The sequence below is a fragment of the Hyaena hyaena genome, unplaced genomic scaffold (assembly GCF_003009895.1).
Source record: "Hyaena hyaena isolate Hyena2069 unplaced genomic scaffold, ASM300989v1 scaffold_122, whole genome shotgun sequence".
Classification (NCBI taxonomy): Eukaryota; Metazoa; Chordata; class Mammalia; order Carnivora; family Hyaenidae; genus Hyaena; species Hyaena hyaena.
In genome coordinates, this window is record NW_024080754.1 from 813,498 (window position 1) to 833,468 (window position 19,971).

Genomic DNA, 19,971 nt, shown 5'->3' on the forward strand with positions numbered 1-19,971 from the left:
TATAACATACAAACTACATGCTAACCACTGATGCTATCGGTAAGGCTGTAATAGTAGGCTATTAGTACTGTGCTTTACTTCTTGACCAGTCATTCTAACCCAATTTTTGGTGGACTTCTCCAAAAGAGGTATGAGCAATGCCTATCTATTAATCAGGATTTACTACCAAGAGGAAAACTCACAAAACAGTTTTTCAAAGAAAAATACTAGTGCTTTCACAGACATGGTTATTTCTTAAGCTATCCATAGGACACTGAAGAAATGGTTACTTAACCTTTTACCCTTCACTCTGGTTTGCATCTGCAAACTCAGTTTGAGGGTTTAGGTACTGCTGGCTCTGTGTTTTTATTAACAAAAAAATGAAGAAATAGACATTTTGATTAGATTCAATCGGGGGGATGTTCATTCCTTAACTTCCTCTGCCTGCCACCTTCCAGCTCCTTCCAGCCCCTGATGAGGGTGGATCTGTATACTGGCTCTGAGATACAGGGTGACAGCATTTCCAAAGATTTGCAGGAGGCGGTAGGTAGCATCAACCCCTACTCCGTACACTTGTATCTGGGATCCCGCTATGAAAAGGAAACCATTTCACAATGAAGTAGAATGCAGAGAAGTAGAAACCACCAGCAAAAACCAAAACACACTTAACATTTTATTTTCCAACCCTCCTCCCAGGGACCCAGTGAATCACTTTTTTCATCATGTGCTCACTTCCTTTGTCAAGGTCCTACTGAAGATTCTATAGCAGAGCCCTAGGCCTTACTTTCAGCCTCGTCCCTTAGACCCCCGCAACTCCTTATTCCGAACCCCTACTCTTCACCAGGGTGTACCCGTCCCCCCCTTCTGTCTTGGTATCTGTCACAGTTCATTAACATTTATTTATAGTGGTTTTTTTTTAAATTTTTTAATGTTTTATTTATTTCTAGGAGAGAGAGAGAGACAGTGTCAGCAGGGGAGGGTCAGAGAGAGAGGGAGTCACAGACTCTGAAACAGGCTCCAGGCTCTGAGCTGGCAGTCAGCACAGAGCCTGACGTGGGGCTCGAACCCACGAACTGCAAGATCATGACCTAAGCGAAAGTCGGATGCTTAACCGACTAAGCCACCCAGGCGCCCCTATTTATAGTGATTTACTGTCTGTCTTCCCCACTAGACTGGAAGCTTCACAAAGGAAGAGACTGTGCTGTTCACAACATTTTCAGAGCTGTGGACTGTGTGTGGCCCAAAAAGAGAATAGAATTGTCCCCAATGAATAGATGCAGAGTTTAGGAAAATCAAATCCCATATTTACTCCACCCTTACCCTCAGGTGTAGTGTGTGTGTGTGTGTGTGTGTGTGTGTGTGTGTGTGTCGGTCTCTGGGAGGGAAAAGGTTGGGTGAGGCATGTAAACAAATGCTGTAAATGCAAAGACTTAAACTCCCTTCCCCAGACCTGGGTACAATACTGGCTGGAATTTTCCTACCAGGAAATTCTCTAGGATTATCTCATCTCATTGTTCTTTATTCCTTAACTATAGATGTTTACCTGTAAGGCTTTAATTCAGTAAACCACTTAATCTGTACTTTCCTCTTGGTATTTAACACTTTCTATTTCCTTTAACAACCCTGTGCCTGTCCTATTTAGTTTGCAAACTTCCTGTGAGCAGGGGAATGAGGGTAGGTGGTAATGGGGCAAATACAGTCACATTAAACCTTCCAACTCAGGGCTTCACATTTAAGGTACATTTGTAAGGTTTATCTTTGCATTTGCAACTGACATAATAAACCAGAGAATAAAGAAGGAATATATTAAAGATGCTTCGTTAAGTCTCTTAAGGTAATATATGTCCCCACCTAGATCAAATTTTCAAAAACAAAATGCACATTCCTACTGAATTTTATTGCATTTCTTCAGTGACAGGCATGTAATAGCTATGTTTATTTCTGGAATGACTGACACTTTTCAACTTCTTATAAATATCTCTATAGAAGTCTCCAGTATGCCATTAACAGTAACATAAAAATAGGAATCCTCTAGCAGCAAGGGGAAAGCCTTATCCACAAACATAATCTGTTTTCCTTTAAACCATTATTCAATGGACCACACTATTCCTTTTGTATTTTTTTCAATCAGTCATTCCGAAGTTAACCTTGCAATCTGTTCAGTTGCATGTTCCTTTTCACTTCCCCCATCACGACCAGGGATCATTATTCTATCTGGAATACCTCTCCGCAGTACTAATAGCTTTCCAAATGCCATCAGGCACCTCTGCTGGTTAGAGTGACAAGGAAGAAGCTTTTGTGCCCTGTCGGTTATCATGACTTCTTGTTGATTAGCAAGAAACGGTGACTCTTTATATATAGATCTCGATCAATCTGAGCTTCACAGTTCTGCATACAGAGGTCTACTCTGAAGGCAGGACTAATCAGTATGAATATGTATCCATAATCTGTGAATTAGCACCATTAACAAAACAAATGATTGTTTTTAGGTTAACCTCCCCTGTTGAGTTAAACTCCTCAATACAGTAAATGAAAATTTAAGAAGCAATATTATTTAAATAAATAAATGTTAGAGCCTTTTAATTTTATACTCTGTTAATACACCAGGCAAATTCATCAACTCAGGTAATAACCCCAAAAGTGGAGGCCCCATTAACACTGCCCTTATTCACTTCTTTTTTTAGAGCTACCTGCAGTAGACCTATTTTCTAAGGCCTACAAAAAACACTCAACTCATAATTACATCTTTCGGTGGACACAGAGCTGAATTAATCCCCCTCAAACCTCATTAGAGTGAACTGCCTACCCTTCCACCAACGCTTTGCAAAATGGACTGTGACTTTCACCTCCACAATTTTGAAAGAGGTGGCAGTAACAAGTAAAAATGTCCAAAACAATGGTAGAAAGAGCAAAGAAATGCAGAAAGGCCCAAAAAAAGAAAAAAAAATCTGAACCATATTTGCCTAAAAACTGCCTCTTTTTATACAGAAAAAAAAACAGTGCTCAAAAAAGTTAAGTATTCACATTTTGGCAAAAACTTCAAATATAAAGGTTATGATATGCTTTTAATTACTTAATTTCTGTTTTTTTTAGTGTGTAGTGAGACAATCAGGAAAATAACAGCAATACTTGTAGGAGTAAATTTAAGTAATCGGAGGAAAAAAGAATCCCCTTAATTAAATGCATCTTGAAAAAAATATGGGAAACCAAATTCTTCACTTCTTAAATCAATTTGTCTTAACTAGCCCTAAGATGATTTCTGAGCCACTTACAGGTAAAAGAAGGGGGCAAAAAAGTTCAATGACCTTGTAAATTAGGGACTAAAAAAACCGTAGTGGTGTGGAAATCCGCACAGCCTCGGTGTAATTACAGAAAAACACTGGTATGGGAATTGCTTTTTTTGGAAAATTACCCCGAGGTAGGGGGAAAGGGAGGGAAAAATTTGAAAAAATTGGAAGAGATTGCAAATAGTAAGATACCAAAAGGGAACCGAAACGATGGGAAATACAAGGTCTTTTGCCCCTACTGTCACGCAAACAACTTCTTAGCATCTTTAGGTAAAAAACGAAAATAGTCATTTTGCACAGGCGTTAGCTGAATGTTCGAGAGTTGGATGAATGGGAAAGACTTGTTATACACCTAGTGGTGGGTGGATTTCACCAGGCTGCAGCCTCCACACAGCTTTTCTTTGCTGCACTGCAGAGGCGCCATCTTCTCCGTCTTAATCTTCACTCAATTCAATCCTTTTATCTGCACCCTAAAAAAAAAAGTCCCTGAGGACCCTCCCCGGCCGCCCGCGCCCCCGGGGGGACTAAACCAGCCTGCCCAGCGCCGCCAGGGAAGAAGCCGCGCCTTAATCAGACAAACGCCTCCTTTGATGCACAGGAGGGAAGAGCTCGTGCTCCCCTCCGCCCGCCACTGCCCTTAGCAGACGCTCACCCCGCTGTCCCCGCATCTCTCCCCAAGGACTCTCGAGCCCCCCCCAGAACTGGCAAGCCCCGGCGGTGATGAGGGGTGGCGGCGGAGGGGGCCCCGAGGCTCCGCCACAGCGGCCCCAGCAGCGCCCCAGCCCCCTCGGGGACAGACGCGCCGCGCCGGGGAAGGGGTCGGGCGGGCGCCTCGGTGGCGCACAGACCCCGGCGGCTGGCTCAGCCACCGCGCCCCGGGCTGGCGAGGGCGGGGTGTCGCGGCTTTTGTTCCCGGGAACCGTCTCCCTCTCCGGAAGGAGCTGAAGGTGCGGAGCGAACGCCAGGGCCGTCCAGGCTTGGGGAAGGTGCGAGGTGGCCTCGGGTCTTCGACCCCTCACATCTCTCTCAACTTACACAAAAGGGAGACGCAGAATGCACAAAGTTTGCCTAACGAGGGTGGTGCGCGACCCTGCTGGGGTCGCACCGAGGGGGCCGCAGCGAGCAGCCGCCACAGGGAGGGAGAGCGGGAGGTCCGGCGGGGAAGAGGTGCTGGGGACCAGAGGGGAAGGTGAAACGGGGCAGAAAAGGCAAAAAAAAGGGGGGGGGGTGTTTCCCAAGCTGTCCCGGCTCCTCCTCCCCAGGGCCCGAAAGAAGGAAGGGCACCGATCAAGAGCGGAGGACGGGATCCAGGGACGCTGCGTGTTCGGTTTTCCCCACGTGCTCCGTCCCCCTTCCCCCCATCTGGAAGCCTCTCGCCTCCCCCCAGCCCCCGTCCGCGAGGCAGGGACTGAGTCAGGGTCCGAGCTCAGGATCGCCTCCACCCCCTCCCTTCTCCCCCAACCCGCGCGGACCCGGGAGCCCGACGCCTCGCCAGCTCCCTCTCCGCCGGCCGGAGCGCGCGTTCCCGGGGCAGGGCTGGGCCGGAGGCGCGGATGCGCAGGGCGCCTGCAAGCGGGGGCGTGGGACGCGGAGAGGGAAGAGGGGTGTCCTGGACCGGCCCCCGGCTTCTCCGGATCAAAGACTTGGGGGAATGGGACTCCCACCGCAGCCCCCACCCCCAATTCCGAGGCGCGGCACCCACCTCCAATGCCCGAGCCGTCCAGGCGGCCAGAAGGACCAGCGCCAAAGCAGGCAGCATCGCGACCCTGCGCGGGGCACCGAGTGCGCTGCTGTGCGAGTGGGATCCGCCGCGCCCTTGCTCCGCCGGCGCCGCCGCCGCCGCCGTCTCCGATGGCCCCAGCGCTCGCGCCGCTCCGGCCGCTCTCTCCTGCCGCCGCCGAGGAAACTGACGGAGCGGGAGCGCGGCGGCTGGGCTCGCAGCCCGGCGAGTCAGCTGATCCGGCCCGCCCCGTTCGGCACCCGAGAGAGACCCCTAGCGGAGCCGCCGGGGAGCTGCGCGCGCTCGGGCCGGGAGGGGCCCGCGTCCCCGGCGCCCACAGGTGCGGCGGCCCGCGCTCCCACGCGCCCCGCCCCGGCCGCCGCCCCACCCCCACCCGCAGCCCCCGGGGCTCCGCGCGCGGGAGCGAGACGCTGGGGCCGGGAGAGCAGCGGCGCGGGACCAGGGAAAGGTGAGTCGTAGGACGTCCGGGCTCCAGAAAAGTCGGGAGCGCTCCCCGCTCGTCCCCGTGAGCTTGACTCATCCGACCCCGCAGGCCTCTCGGGGATGTCGTATAAAGGGCTGCTGCTGCCGGGGTGTGTTTTTATCCGCATTTCGTTTTCGTCTTGGTTTGCCGGGGGAGGCGTTTCTGGAAGAGAATAGGAGTGAGACAAGCTCAAAGGAATTAGACTTTCTTTGCATGTTAAGAGAGTAAAAGCTTCATATATATTATTCATATATATTTATATACATATATTTATACATAATTTATTATATGTATATATTTCCCCCTGTCAAAAGCAGCCAGGAGCAATCTGGAATATCTATCTTTAGAACAAACTCAAGGAGAAAGGCCCTGGACCTGGTGACCAAGGGGGCGCCCTATTTACTTCTCCTTGAAGGAAGGGTTTAAGAAGAAAGTTTTGCTTATTTGTTGTGTGCGTTTGGTTTTTGTTTTGGGAAGGGAACGATCAGTAGGAATGTTTTTTTTTTTTTTTAAATCAGGCAGGGATGTAGCATCTATCCAAGAGGAGGGTGAAGTGAACGTTTAGCTGGAAAGGATTTCGAGCGATGATTCCTCTTTGACCCCCCCGTGACTGAGAACTCTTGACCTCAAACTCCGTCCTTCTTCTTCGTTCCATCTGCCCTAAATTACAGAATTGGACCTGCTGGGAAGCCACGGTCTCCTAGATTAGACACCAGCCATCCCAGGCCCGGTTAGTGTTTAGCTAGGCTAGAATGGTCTAGAACTGCCCAGCTGTATCCCAGCTTTTAACCTGCAGGAGCGGAAGTCACTAAGCCACGGTCCACTGTGGTGCTAAGTGGGAGGGAAGGAAGCCCCAGACTCCGGCGCTGGGGATCGAGGCTCAGCCTGGAGGATGCTATGCTGACTGACTTCCTGAGAAGTCAGCTTTCAGCTGCCAGCTATGCTGAATGTTGTCTTCCGTCATTCCCCCTTCCAGGCATCCAATCTGACCCTTGGATTCCTTTTCCCCCTGTTCTTTGAATGTCTCCAACAAATAGTAGCCAATACTTGTTATAGTGCAATATTCGTTTACATGCTTCATGGTCAATACTTCCTACACAAGCCAGTGAAGAGGCCCTTGCTGTTACTTCCAGTTAGAAGTTAGAAAGCTGATCCTAAGCAAATGCTGACGGCAAGTGACAGCACACGTTTACCCACCACCCCAATTCCCTGCCTGTCCTAGGTCTGTATGAACAACTGAGGCATCTGGATACAAAAAGGAGAGTCACCCCAAGATGGAGAGGGAGCAGGGCCAGTTACAAATTGCGTGGAGTTCCAGCAAAACGAAAAGGTGGGACCCTTTGTTCCAAAATTAAATATTTTAAGGTGGCGACAGCAGAAGTTAAACCAATCACCAGGCCCCTTCCGAGGGTGATTGTGGTGCAGATCGCATGCCCATGAAGCCAGTCCTAAAGAGGAGGAAGCAATTTTTAAGCATAAGGGACTTTTATGAAGCACAAATTCAAAAATATAGAGATGGAATTATAATCTATAAAAATAAAAGTTCTTAGGTGTAGCATTTTCTCTTTCTGCTCTTGAAATTCACCCCATTCGCACATCCTCTGGACAAGCTGTTCCCGGCTGGAAGATGATGAGGTCCTGACTGTGTCACAATGATGGACATTCTTTACATTTTCTCCTGTTCTATCGCTATTCAGAGATCCTGATGAGTTTTACTTTTCAACCACTATCTCTGTTCTGCCTTTAGTGTCATTTCCTGCCCTGAGGTGTCTTCTGGATCCCCTGAGCAGGAAATACAAGAGCTCCCCTACCCACAAGGACACAGGAGAGCAGTGGAAGGGACTGACCACTCATTGGCAGGAAACTCAGCAACACCATTGCATGCAAAGTCTTAGGAGCACTGTTGCTGCTGCTTGGGAGAGGTTCACTCGCTCTTCAGACATGCATTCTGTCTTTGGGCCGCTCTAGTAACTAGGAAGTTCTTGCCCCATTTGAAGCCCAAATTCCCTGGGGCACCTGGATGACTCAGTGGGTTAAGCATCCAACTCTAGATTTTGGCTATGGTCATGATCTCACAGTTCCCTGAGTTTGAGCCCCACATTGAGCTCCGTGCACCACACTGGCATTGTGGGGCCTGCTTGGGATTCTCTCTCTGTCTCCCTCTCTCTCTCTCTGCCCCCTCCCCAGCTTGCTCTCTCTCCTGTCTCTCTCTTTTTAAAAAAAAAAAAAAAATTAATGTTTTATTTATTTCTGAGAGAGACAACGTGAGCAGGGCAGGGTCACAGAGAGAGGAAGACACAGAATCCGAAGCAGGCTCCAGGCTCTGAGCTAGCTGTCAGCACAGAGCCCGACATGGGGCTCGAACCCACAATCTGTGTGATCATGACCTGAGCTGAAGTGGGACAATTAACCGACTGAGCTACCCAGGCACCCCAGTTCCTTGTCTTGATGGCAGCCTTCAATATCTACAGAAATCTAAGCTGTAAATAGCATTCAAAATTTTCATCATAAAATGTTTTCCCCCAATGATGAATGTAGTTTTTTACATAGTAAGATTTTTTATTTCTAAAAAGTAGACGTAAAGAAAATCTTAAATGAAAGCATTTAACATACTTACATTTAACTACATGTACCTAATAGGCCTGCAAGAAGACAGAGGATGAGACATTTCACTTGCCATTTTTCTTCAGTTACTATTCATTCATGGGCCTTCACTTCACTATGGCATTCATAATGCAGAATCTGAAACAGGCTCCAGGCTCTGAGCTGGCAGTCAGCAAAGAGCCCGATGCAGGGCTCGAACCCATGAACCATGAGATCACGACCTGAGCCAAAGTTGGAGGCTTAACTGACTGAGCCACCCAGGTGCCCCGCTTTTATGTATTTTTTGAGTTTATTTGTTTTGAGAGAGATACACAGACAGAGAGAGAGAGAGAGAGAGAGAGAGAGAGAATCTCAAACAGGCTCTGCACTGTCATCAGGGAGCCCGGTGTGCAGCCTGAACTCATGAACTGTGAGATCATGACCTGAACCCATATTAAGAGTTGGATGAGTTTGCTGTCTGAGCCACCCAGGAGCCCCAGACAGTACTTTTAAAATTAGCTCTTGGACACCTGGGTGGCTCAGTTGGCTAAACCATCCAACTTTTGATTTGGGTTCAGGCCATGATCTCACGATTGCAGGAGCAAGCCCCATGGCAGCTGAGGCTGAGTAAAGCCTGCTTAAGATTCTCTCCCTCCTTCTCTCTCTGCACCTCCCCCATATACATGTACATGGGCTCTCTCTTAAAAAAAAAAAAAAAAAATTCTTCTCTGCAGTCGCTAACACAAAACTACTTCAGACACAAGCTTGAGATACAAGTAAGTCGTAGTTTACAAAAGGACTCCGTGTACTTCAGGTGTAACTCTATGGAACAACAAAATTAATTTTTTTAAAATGTTTCCTTATTTTAGGGAGAGAAAGAAAGCATGAGTGAGTGGGGAGGAGGGGGTGGGGGAGGGGCAGAGAGAAAACAGGACACAGGATCAAAAGCAGGCTCTGTGCTGAGCGCAGAGAGCCTGATGTGGCGTTCGAACTCACGAACCATGAGGTCATATCAGCTGAGCCAAAGTCAGATGTTTAACCAATTGAGCTACCCAGGTGCCCCACAGAATTAAATGTTTGACCAAGGACCGTTACTGGCAGCTGACTTACATAAGTTGTGTGAAGAATGGTGGTAATTACAAGGTTCCTGCAAGGACAGATTTAAAAGCATATTCCTATATTTTATTGAATAAAAAGGAGAAAAAAGAAAGAGAAGAAAATAAGCCATACACACCAACCCAAGAGGTAGGAAGTATAAAATCAACCCAGTATCGGGAAGGCTTAATAAAGACTGAATGAAAAGTACACTGATTGTTTCTTCAGAGAATTTTAATAGGGCAGTGATACGTGATGGTGGAAGAGGACTCAGGCTTTGAGAAATCTTGACTACTACGCATCAGTGTTGGAAAAAGTAATGGAAGCTACCAGAGCCTCCATTACTGAAAACTCACCTTCATCAGGTGGTGTGGTGCCAAACTCAGAAGGTACCCAACACAGTGCCTGATTTACATTAGAAGCAGTTCTCTTTTCTTGAGAGAACGGGAATTTACATTAGCAGTCACTTAGTGACAAGCATAGTCCTACTTTGACCTTGCATCGACCTTGCCAGGGACTGTCAATTAGCAGAGTAACTGTCAACCCGGGGTTACTTAGGTGGGTCCCCAAGTAATGCTCTGCCAATAAACATCCCAAATTTGTGAGTGATGTAATTTTTAACAAAAAAACATAAGTGAGAGCAGATTCAAGGTGACTCTGTTTTCAGCCTACTCATTTGTATTCCAGTATGCTTTCTTGAGTGGAAGAGAAAGGCACAGAGCTGTAGAACTAAGGGATATGCTAATAATTAGGCAAAACCTTGACCCCCTCCCAAGGGCACGCGGCAGGTAGGGGAAAGATACACATCCTGGTTTGCAGATGGAATGGTATGGGAAGGCTGCTTGGGAGAGGGGCTGAGAGGTCACAGGACCGTCTGCCTCTTGCAGAATGGAGGATTATATCTCATGGTAAAGAGGGGTCACTCCCCAGAGTAGCTGCTAGAAACCACAGCTCTTGGTGGCCTGGGGCCATGGCCAGTCCCCTATGGGGGGGGCGGGGGGGACGGGGGGACCGTATTGAAGAAGACCTCTTTGTCTCCACACGGATCATTCTAAGGGATTGCCCTTTAAGTTCACCTCTTTAAGAGGAGAGGAGTTCTAGAGTCTTTGATAAGTAACTCAGCTTTCAAAATCCTAGCAAAGGCAATGGCCAGAGAAGTGTTACCTACCCCTAAACTGGGAAGATTCCAGGCAGATATGCTTTAAGTATTCATGAACACCTTTGCTCAATAAACAACATCCTGAATGACAAAACGTTCAAACCAGCCAACAAATAAATGAAAGCTTTATAGGCATTCAGTATACAGCTTTTGTCCCTAAACAAACACCTGACTTTGCCGTATCCCCCAAATATCCCATGTGATATTTATTCCCATTAAAGTAAATACAATGACTGTGAATGAAAGTGTTCAACATTCATGGATCAGTCAAATATTTTTACACTTCCATTGTGGGAAGGAGAAAAACCTGATATATTCATTCCCCTTGAAGGTCTTTATGTTTGTGTGAGAAAAATATCTGGGAGGAAAAAGGCAAAGTGAATGGTGACTATAGTTAACCATTGTACACTTGAAAGTGGCTAAGAGTGTCTATCTTAAAAGTTCTCATCACAACAAAAAAAAATGTTGTAATTATGGTAGTGAGGGATGTTAACTAAACTTACTATGGTAATCAGTTTCACAATATATACATTATATGGTCAGACTGTACACCTAATACTAATACATGATTAGATGTCAATTACATCTCAACTTAAAAAAAAAAAACAGACATAGTGTGGAGTGGGAACTGTACATCAGTAAGTACAACTTGGTATAAAGTATTTGTGTGTATGTGTGTATATATATATATATATATATATGAATGCATCAGAAGAAAATTAGAGTCATAAATCTACAGCCCTAGAAAGGGTTAATCAGGGGCACCTGGATGGCCCAGTCAGTTAAGAGTCCCAATCTTGAGTTCGCCTCTGTTTGATCTTGCAGCTCATGAGTCCGTGCCCTGCATCGGGCTCCATGCTGATAGTGTGGAGCCTGCTTGTGATTCTCTCTCTCTCTCTCTCTCTCTCTCTGCTCCTTCCCTGTTCATGCTCTCTGTCTCTCAAATAAATAAACTTAGAAAGAAAGAAAGAGAGAGAGAGAGAGAGAAAGGGTTAATCAGGGACATCAAGAAGAGGGTTTTCTTGTAGGGGATTTGATATTAACAATGAAATAAAAAGGGGATGAGAGGGAGGATATTGTAAGGAAGGACCACGTAAATACACCTAGAGGGTTCGTGATGCGGCTGGTAATTGGGAGTTAGCTGTCGGGGGACATGTTAATGTTTGAGGAGCTGAAGAATTTAGGTCAGCAGGAATGGGCAGCAGTGGGCTGATACTGGTCACTACAGGTCCTAATCAATCTGACATATTCAAATATTTCTAGGAAATGGTTTGTAAGTGGGTAAGGTGTAGGGAAATTTGGAGGATGAAAAAGTTAGAATCGGTTGGGAAAGATGGGGAGAATTGCCAAAAGTTTTGGATATGGCCATGGATGAAATCTGTAAAACTTTTGTGAAAAATCAAGGTAGGACACTTCGTTATGCATACGACCAAAGGATTATTGTGTGCCAGGCTGAGGAATTTAAATGCAGGATCTCACTGAATAGGGGTGAGTTGTGTTGGGTTAACCCAAGTCACAAATGAGGAGGTGACTGAGGTTAACGGGACCAGAAAGGGGTAGAGACACCTGGGTGGCTCAGTCAGTTAAATGTCTGACTCTTGGTTTCAGCTCAGGTCATGATCTCATGGTTCATGGATTCAAGCCCCACCCCAGGCTCTGCACACTGTGAGCACTGAGCCTGTTTGGGATTCTCTCTCTCCCTCTCTCTCTCTGCCCCTTCCTCCTTGTACATTCTTTCTTTCTCTCTCTCTCACAATAAATAAATAAACTTAGAAAGAAAGGGCAGAGGAGGAAGGATTTGCACCCTGTTCTGTCTCATCTGGACACCATTAATTACAGGTTTTGTTTTTTGGTTCTTTTTTAGTTAGGGAAATAATAAATTTGACTTTTAGTTTGTTTAGATGTAGGGATCAGAAGTACATACAATAGGAAGTAACTTGTATATGGTATATGAAGACTGAAGAGTGGCAAATGGGAGATGAATGTTGGCCATGTGCATGTGGCAATTGTCTGTGATGGCTGACGGCCCATCCCCAGCACATGAGCCAAGAACCATTCAGATGAAGTTACCGGGATATCGCAAAAAAGCAGAGATGTTTCGTGTTTACTTGTAACAGTCAAATAGTCACTCAGATTTGGTATTTGGGAGATGAACCGTAAATACCCCTGTAAATACAATGTAAGAAAGAAGTGGGTTACATTTATATCTCAAGGTTATTTTCCAATACATGAATGAGCTAGAATAATAATTCTTGAAAAATGGGAAGAATAATATCTTTTAGCACAATTTCCAAACTGTGTACTGTGGAACCCTAGCACCACAGTATGTTACTAAAGTGTTAAATATGTACATGAAAATAGTTCCAGAATCAAAAAAGTTTGAGAAATATGCAATTACATAAAATTAAATATATATCTTTATTTTAGAATGCCTACCACCCTTCAAAACGCTGCTGTGCAACTCAAATTTTATTGCTCTTTGAATGTTGTCGCTCTTTATACAGCATCCATCTCTCTCCTCTGTTTTTGCTTTTGTTTACTGCCTCAACTTCTGGGACTGGTGTTGTCTAGAGCAAGTTTTAGGGAACTATGCTCTGAAGGCATTTTAATGGACTCTTGGACTTTTTTTTTTTAGATCCTTCAGTAATGAAGGTTTATAGTGTACGTTTCTGTCAAAGCAGATGGGTTCTTTCCCCTGAAAGGTGTTTCCACACATGACCTTGAAGATAGATTAATAAAGGAAGAAAGTAGAAATATTAGGCTGACAGACATTGTAAAGTAGGGCATAAGAGAAGCCATAAAAAGCATTCCGAAAGTTTAAAGTAGGAGTTAAAAATGTGTGTTATATGGAAGAGACTGGATTAGAGCCTTTGAATATTTATAATACAAATGTGCGAGTATATGACCAGTGTCTTTCCAGTTTGGGGGGGAGAAATAGGATGGAATCCAATTCACATCTGAGCCTGCTTCACTTTAAATATCCTCATGTAAAAAGAAGGAAGTATTGCTCAGTTTACAAAGATATGCCTCAGGATAAAACTCAAGTTCACTGCGCTGCCTTTAATCTTCCCAGATAGGAGCCCATAAGAAGTAGCCTGGACCTTCTCCATAGATGAGTGAAGACTTCCAGGAAAGAGAATTGAAGGAGACAGCTATTGGAGTAATTTTAAGAAGCTTTTGCTGAAATTTCTCATAAAGTATACATGGAAAGGAAAGCCGTAAGGAGAGATAGCTCTCTGGGTCAAAAAAAAAAAAATCTAAATCCCCATACTTTTTCTCTGTTAGCCTTTATTGAAAAATTCATTTACTGCTAATGGTGTCAAGAGGCCCTGTCAGCCCTCATTATTGTACCAAAAAGAAAAAAATAATGAAAAGGTTTAGGGAGCCCAGTCTGAAAAGGAATGTTGTCCTTTCTGTTTTCCAGCTATCTAGTAAAAATAGATTCTGTTATCTAAACTTCATAGAGCCAAGGGTCCAAATAACCACCTTGTTCTGGTGAGTCTGTAAAGCCTGGGAAGAGATACTGACTAAATAAAAAGGAGAACTAGGCAGGCCATTTCCTTTCACAGAGGAAGAATAAAATGAGATGGAAATAAACAGGGAAAGTGATGAAGACACAGTCTTGGTTTTCAGATGAGTCTAGAGCCCTAGCATCAGCTCCGACTTAAATCTTAGAAAATATCAAGTTCAGTACTAATTTTGGCCTAAGTAAGGAAGCAAGCCATAGATTTGCTTAAACTCCGTTGTAGGGTTTTAGCCTCAACTATTTTGGAGATACTGGGAAATGTTTTTCTTTTTTTACTCAGATTCTGTCAACATTGTTAGGTGCTTTTCCACCAAAATGTCTAAAAGACTCCAAAAGCCATATACAGGTTATACTGAGAAGAAGGCAGGGGCTCCTGGGTGGCTCAGTTAGTTAAGCATCTGACTCTTGATCTCGGTTCAGGTCATGATCTCAAGGTTGGTGAGATCAAGCCCAGCATCAGGCTCTGTGCTGACAGTGTGGAGCTTGCTTGGGATTTTCTCTCTCACTCTCTCTCTGCCCCTCCCCCACTTGTCCTCTCTTTCAAAATAAATAAAGTTTTTTTTTAATAGAAGAATATAGACCAAGATATTAGGAACACCTGGAGTAACTCAAGTCCTCAATACTGTCTCATTAGTCTCAATAATTTAACACCTAGACAACATCCATGAGAGATACTTTTTCAGTGGAGACAAAGGAGCTCCAGTATGCACAGTGATGTGCGTTCACTCATAGACTTACTTCTTTTTGAAATCAGCCTTCAGCGGTGATCATTCAGTGTAAGGTTTAGTCTCCATGAACCAAAACAGCACAACCATGGGCTTTATTCGTCCCTTGGGATTGAGAAGCCATTCTGTATATAAGTAGCAATTTCATCCTGATTTTTCAAGCTTGGAGCTCTCTCACCTTCCACACACTTGAAGAGATGTTGGATGGCTGGCCCTGAGGAACCTTATCTTTCATTTATCTGGAAAGGAAGAATCTGATTTAACATGGTTTTACTTTACTCTGAACATGCCAGGTGCCCCTTCCCTCATCTTGTAATATCCTGTGACCACGTTGACCCATTCATCTCCAACTCTTTTCCAGTTCCTATGAGTTGAAAAAGAACACAGCATTAGAACTGAAGTGGGTGTAGGGCTCACCTAGGCCGAGCCTTCCTCTGTTGAGGGCTTATAGGCAACCCAGAGACGTGGGGTGACTTGCATCCAGTCCTCTGACTTGTTAGGGGCAAAGCTTGGCCCTAGACCCCTTAACGTCTCATTCTCATTTCATCTTCGTCTGGCCATCTCACCAGACCTGAGTCATAACAGCGAGGCATAGAGGCCAACCATACTTTATCAAGTTGCGGTATTTTTCCTCATCTAAACTAGGTTTATCCTTCTAAAAACTTGGGAGTTGCTGGGGTACCTGAGTGACTCAGTGGGTTGAGCGTCCAACTTTTGGTTTTGGCTCAGGTCATGATCTCATGGTCTGTAAATTTAAGCCCTGTGTCAGGCTCTGCACTGACAATGTGGAACCTGCTTGGGATCCTCTCTCTCTCCCTCTCTCCCTGCCTCTCCCCTGAGCTCTCTCTCTCTCTCTCAAAAATAAATAAGTAAACTTAAAAAATAAAAAACAATAGGGATGCCGGGGTGGCTCATTCATTTGAACATCCAACTTCGGCTCAGGTCATGATCTCATGGTTCGTGAGTTCGAGCCCCAAATCAGGCTCTATGCTGACAGCTCAGAGCCTGGAGCCTGCTTCAGATTCTGTGTCTCCCTCTCTCTCTCTGCCCCTCTCCTGCTCATGCTCTGTCTCTATCCCTCTCTCTCAAAAACAAATAAGCATCACAAATGTAAATAAATAGCATAAAAAAGAAAAACAATAAAAACTTGGGAATTGCAACCCAACTTGGAAATCACCTGTTTGAGCCTCCAACGAATGCAGGTCTCTCACCTGCAGTATTTTTGAGACAATTATTTGGTTTCTGCTCTCTTATTATGTTACTAGGAGCTATCTTCAGGAAACATAAAAATCACCAGGTTGTTTTTGTTGTTAAATCAACCTAAAAGTTACCTTTCTGTGAAAAAGGAGGCAAGAATATACAACGGGGAAAAGACAGTCTCTTCAACAAATGGCACTGGGAAAACTGGAAACTATATGCAAAAGAATAAAACTGGACCACTTTGTTATACAACACACAAAAGTAAACTCAAAATGGATTAAAGGCCTAAATGTGAAACTTGAAACCATATAAATCATGGAAGAAAACACAGGCAATAATTTTTTGGACATTGGCAGTAGAAACATTTTTCTAGATACGTCTCCTCAGGCAAGGGAAACAAAAGCAAAACTAAACTATTGGGATTACACCAAAATAAAAAACCTTTGCTCAGTGAAGGAAACCATCAACAAAATGACAAAGCACCTGAAGAATGAGAGAAGATATTTGCTGATGAAATATCCAATAAGAGGTTAATATCCAAATAATTTGATTATTATAAATAATTCTATTAAAAAAGGACAGAAGACCTGAATAGGCATTTTTTTTCCAAGAAGACATACAGATGGCTAACAGACAAATGAAAAGATGCTCAACATCACTAATCAGGGAAATGCAGATCAAAACCACAAGGAGATATCACCTCACACCTGTCAGAATGGCCAAAATAAAAAAGACACATTAAGTGTTGGGGAGGAGGTGAAAAAAAGGAACTCCTGTGCACTTTGGTGGGATTCCTCAAGAAACTAAAAATAGAATACCACATGATCCAGTAATTCTACCACTGTTTTTTACCTAAAGAAAATGTAAACATTAATTCAAAAAGATATGTACACTCTTCTATTTATTGCAGCGTTTATTTGAAAAAGCCAAGATATGAAAGCCATCCAAGTGTTCATCCATGGATGAGTCGATAAAGAAGTGTAGTATAAATATATCATATATATCTCTATATAATAGAATATGAATCAGCCATAAAAATGGATGAGATCTTGCCATTTGAGACAACAGGGTTGGCCCTAGGGGGCGTAATGCCAAGTGAAAGAAGTCAGAGAAAGTCAAATACCATGTGATTTCACTCATATGTGGAATTTAAGAAACAAAACAAACAAGCAATGAAAAGAGACAAGGAAAAAAACCCAGACTTGTAAATACAGACAACAAACTGATGGTTGCTAGAGGGGAGGTGGGGGGAAGGATGGGTGAAAAAGATAAAGGGGAATAAGAGCACATTCATCATGACGAGCACTGAGAAATGTTTGGAAACATTGAATCACCTTATGTTACACGCCAGAAGCTAATAGAATGCCGTATATTAATTATACACAAATAAAGCATAATTAATGAAAATTTACCTTCTCTTTACTTCAAGCTTTTAGTCCAATTTCTGGATGTAGAGTAAAGCTAAATGCAAAGAGTGACTCGACTTTCATCCACAGAACACCGCTTCAGAAGTTTTAAAACACTTCTCCAGCATTCCCTAAGGCCTCTCCTCTTTTCTCAGACCTAAATGTCTGATTTTCTGAACTGTGGCCTATAGGCTTTGGTGGCCAGATCCTCTTAGTGACCAGTGATTATATTAGTGGGCAGCGCCAACACTGAAAGTTCTGTTGGACGGCCTGAGCTCTAGTAGTGGGGAAGGCAGAATACATATGGACAGACATGCAGGCAGGTGGGTGCAGTAGAGGGATCTTGTGGAAGGTTGTTACTAATTCTTCCATACTTTCATGTCATTAGGCAGCAAGGTCATGGGCTGAGAGTGAAGATGGAGGGGAAGGATATTTCTCTAGCAGATGAAGATCATGCATGGACAAAGGACAAATTGTAGGATGGCTGGACAGCTTTGAATCCACGCTGGGTGAGTCTACGGAGACCAGTCAGTGGAGACCAGCACGCTGTGTTTCTCCAGCTATGTTCACTAGCACGGGTGTGGGACCAGAGTAGGTGGGAAGTTGATGCTGGTTGAATGGGTAGTTCTGAATCCCAGCTGCACATTAGAATCACTTGGGTGAGCTATTAAAACATTAAGAAGCTTTATCCCCATGGCAAAGGTTCTGACTGAACAGTCTGAAAATGAATCCTGGGCATTGATTCATTTAAAATTCCCAACATGATTCTAATGCACAGATGTGTTTCAGAACCACTGAATTAGAGCAAGAAGGGGAAGGAAATGTGCAGAGAAGAGGCGAGGGATAGGAGAATTTGGCTAATGATGAGCCACTGGTTCCACACGCAAATTCAGGATTTGCGGAGGGTGTTCAGATTGGGGGATATTCAAGGCTGATGAATGATGAGGGATGAGCTAGGAACCTCAGGCTTTTTGAGTGACTAATATAAACCAGGAAAAGAACACAATGAAATTTGCCATGCTGGTCTAAATTTGTGCAGGCAGTAGAAATATAATGCAAACTACATAGATAATTATAAACTTTTCTGTAGCCATATTAAAAAGAAAAGGGAATAAGTGAACTAATTTTAGTAATATATTTTCTGTTACTTAATATATGCAGAATATTATCATTTCAACATGTAACAGTATAAAAATTATTTTTTTAAGTTTTTTTTTTTTTGTCTTTGTGTGTATGTGTGTGCGCACGTGCTCGCGTGCACAAATGAGCACGGGAGAGGCAGAGAGAGAGAGGGAGAGAGAGAATTCTAAGCAGGCTCCATTCTGTCAGCTCAGAGCCCGACACAGGACTTGATCCTATGAACTGTGAGATCATGACCTAAGTGAAATCAAGAGTTGGATGTGTAACTGACTGAGCGCCCCAGTCTAAAAATTATTAATGAGATATTTGGCATCCTTTCTTATACTTTGTCTTCAAAGTTTGTTGTGGATATTATGCTTATAGCACATTTCCATTCAGAGCACACAGATTTCAAAAGCTCACTACTCACATATAGCTCGGGGCACAATGTGGAGCTAAGTGGTGGTGATGACGACGTGAATGTTGCAAGATTTCTATGGCACGTTTTTTTCAGAATACATACTTACGGTAATACTGTACTACATTCAATCATACACACACACACGTAATCCTTTGTTACTTGAATTATAGAACATAACCAATTAAAATTATTTTGATAACATTGTGTTATTATCCACTCTACTGAAATCGTTTTAAAGTCATACTTAACGTGCAATATTCTTTGCAGTCACTCCGAATTTGCTAGGCTTGCCTTCGACATCTTTATGTAAGTTTGTGAAGGCAAAGCTACTAAGAACCTATCAGTTATATTTTTATTAGGACTGTCCAGCCAGGTATGACTATATCCAATTAGGTTCTTATCTAATCCAGTATAGCTTGTCCATAAAATTGTCATGAGGGCCTTAGTCATCCGCGCTGTTAAAGTCCAAAAGTGCTATGCCAGCCACACTTATCTAATAGAGGTGAGTCTGGCAGGCATTTCCCAGTGAGTCTGTTCCAGCTTAAGCTCCCAGAGATCCCTGCTTCCTTTTCTGTGTGTCCTTACGCCAGCCTTTTACTCTTGAGTAAAGGCATGCTTCCTCTCATTTATGCAGAGGGAGTCTTTTTCTTATTTTCTGATAGTTGAAGTTACTGACTTTGGAGGAGAAAGGAACACGGGAAAATGAACAGCCACCTGCCATACAGGTGGTGGCAAAGCTGGATTTGGTTTATTGGGCCCGAATCTAGTATTCTAGAACATTACAAGCAAGAAGGAGTTTGCATTTCATGAAGGAGCACATGGCAAGAGATTGCCTAGGGTGCTTCAAAATTTGCCAAAGGGCAGTGGATGAGGATGAAGTCCAGATAAAAGTGCACCAAGGAAGAGTAGAAAGGAACGTGAGAAACAGCAGACGAAAGAGCCTCCTCAGACATCCCCACGTGAAAATAACAGGATGGCGGCTAGAGAGTTAAACTTCAGTGGTGCCTCTGATGTCTGCGTTCCACAGTTCATGGCGTAAGACATAAGCAGTCTGATATTTTATTGATTTATCATGGATAATATTTTTATTACACTAGCTGAATCAAATACATTGACACAGTGTCAACTGGTTTTTCACTTGGACATCGGCTCCCTGGACGTGATCCTATTGCTGTAACCACCTCTTGGTGTCTCAGCAGAGACTGCCTGTCTCCGCCACAGGTACTTGCCGCGGCTGAGATCGCCTAGGGCAGACTGACACTCTTGG

At 44.1% G+C, this 19,971-nt stretch overlaps 1 protein-coding gene across 6 annotated transcripts in view; it reads right to left on the reverse strand.

The window, feature by feature from the left end:
- LOC120235132 (amyloid beta precursor protein) overlaps positions 1 to 5,119 on the reverse strand; it is a 272,417-nt gene extending 267,298 nt beyond the window's left edge. For all 6 annotated transcript variants that reach the window (XM_039237295.1, XM_039237294.1, XM_039237293.1 and 3 more), the window contains exon 1: positions 4,969 to 5,119. In XM_039237295.1, coding sequence (XP_039093226.1) covers positions 4,969 to 5,025 — 57 coding nt within the window. In that variant the 5' untranslated portion in view covers positions 5,026 to 5,119. The remainder of the gene's footprint in view (positions 1 to 4,968) is intronic.
- Positions 5,120 to 19,971: the final 14,852 nt, after the last annotated feature.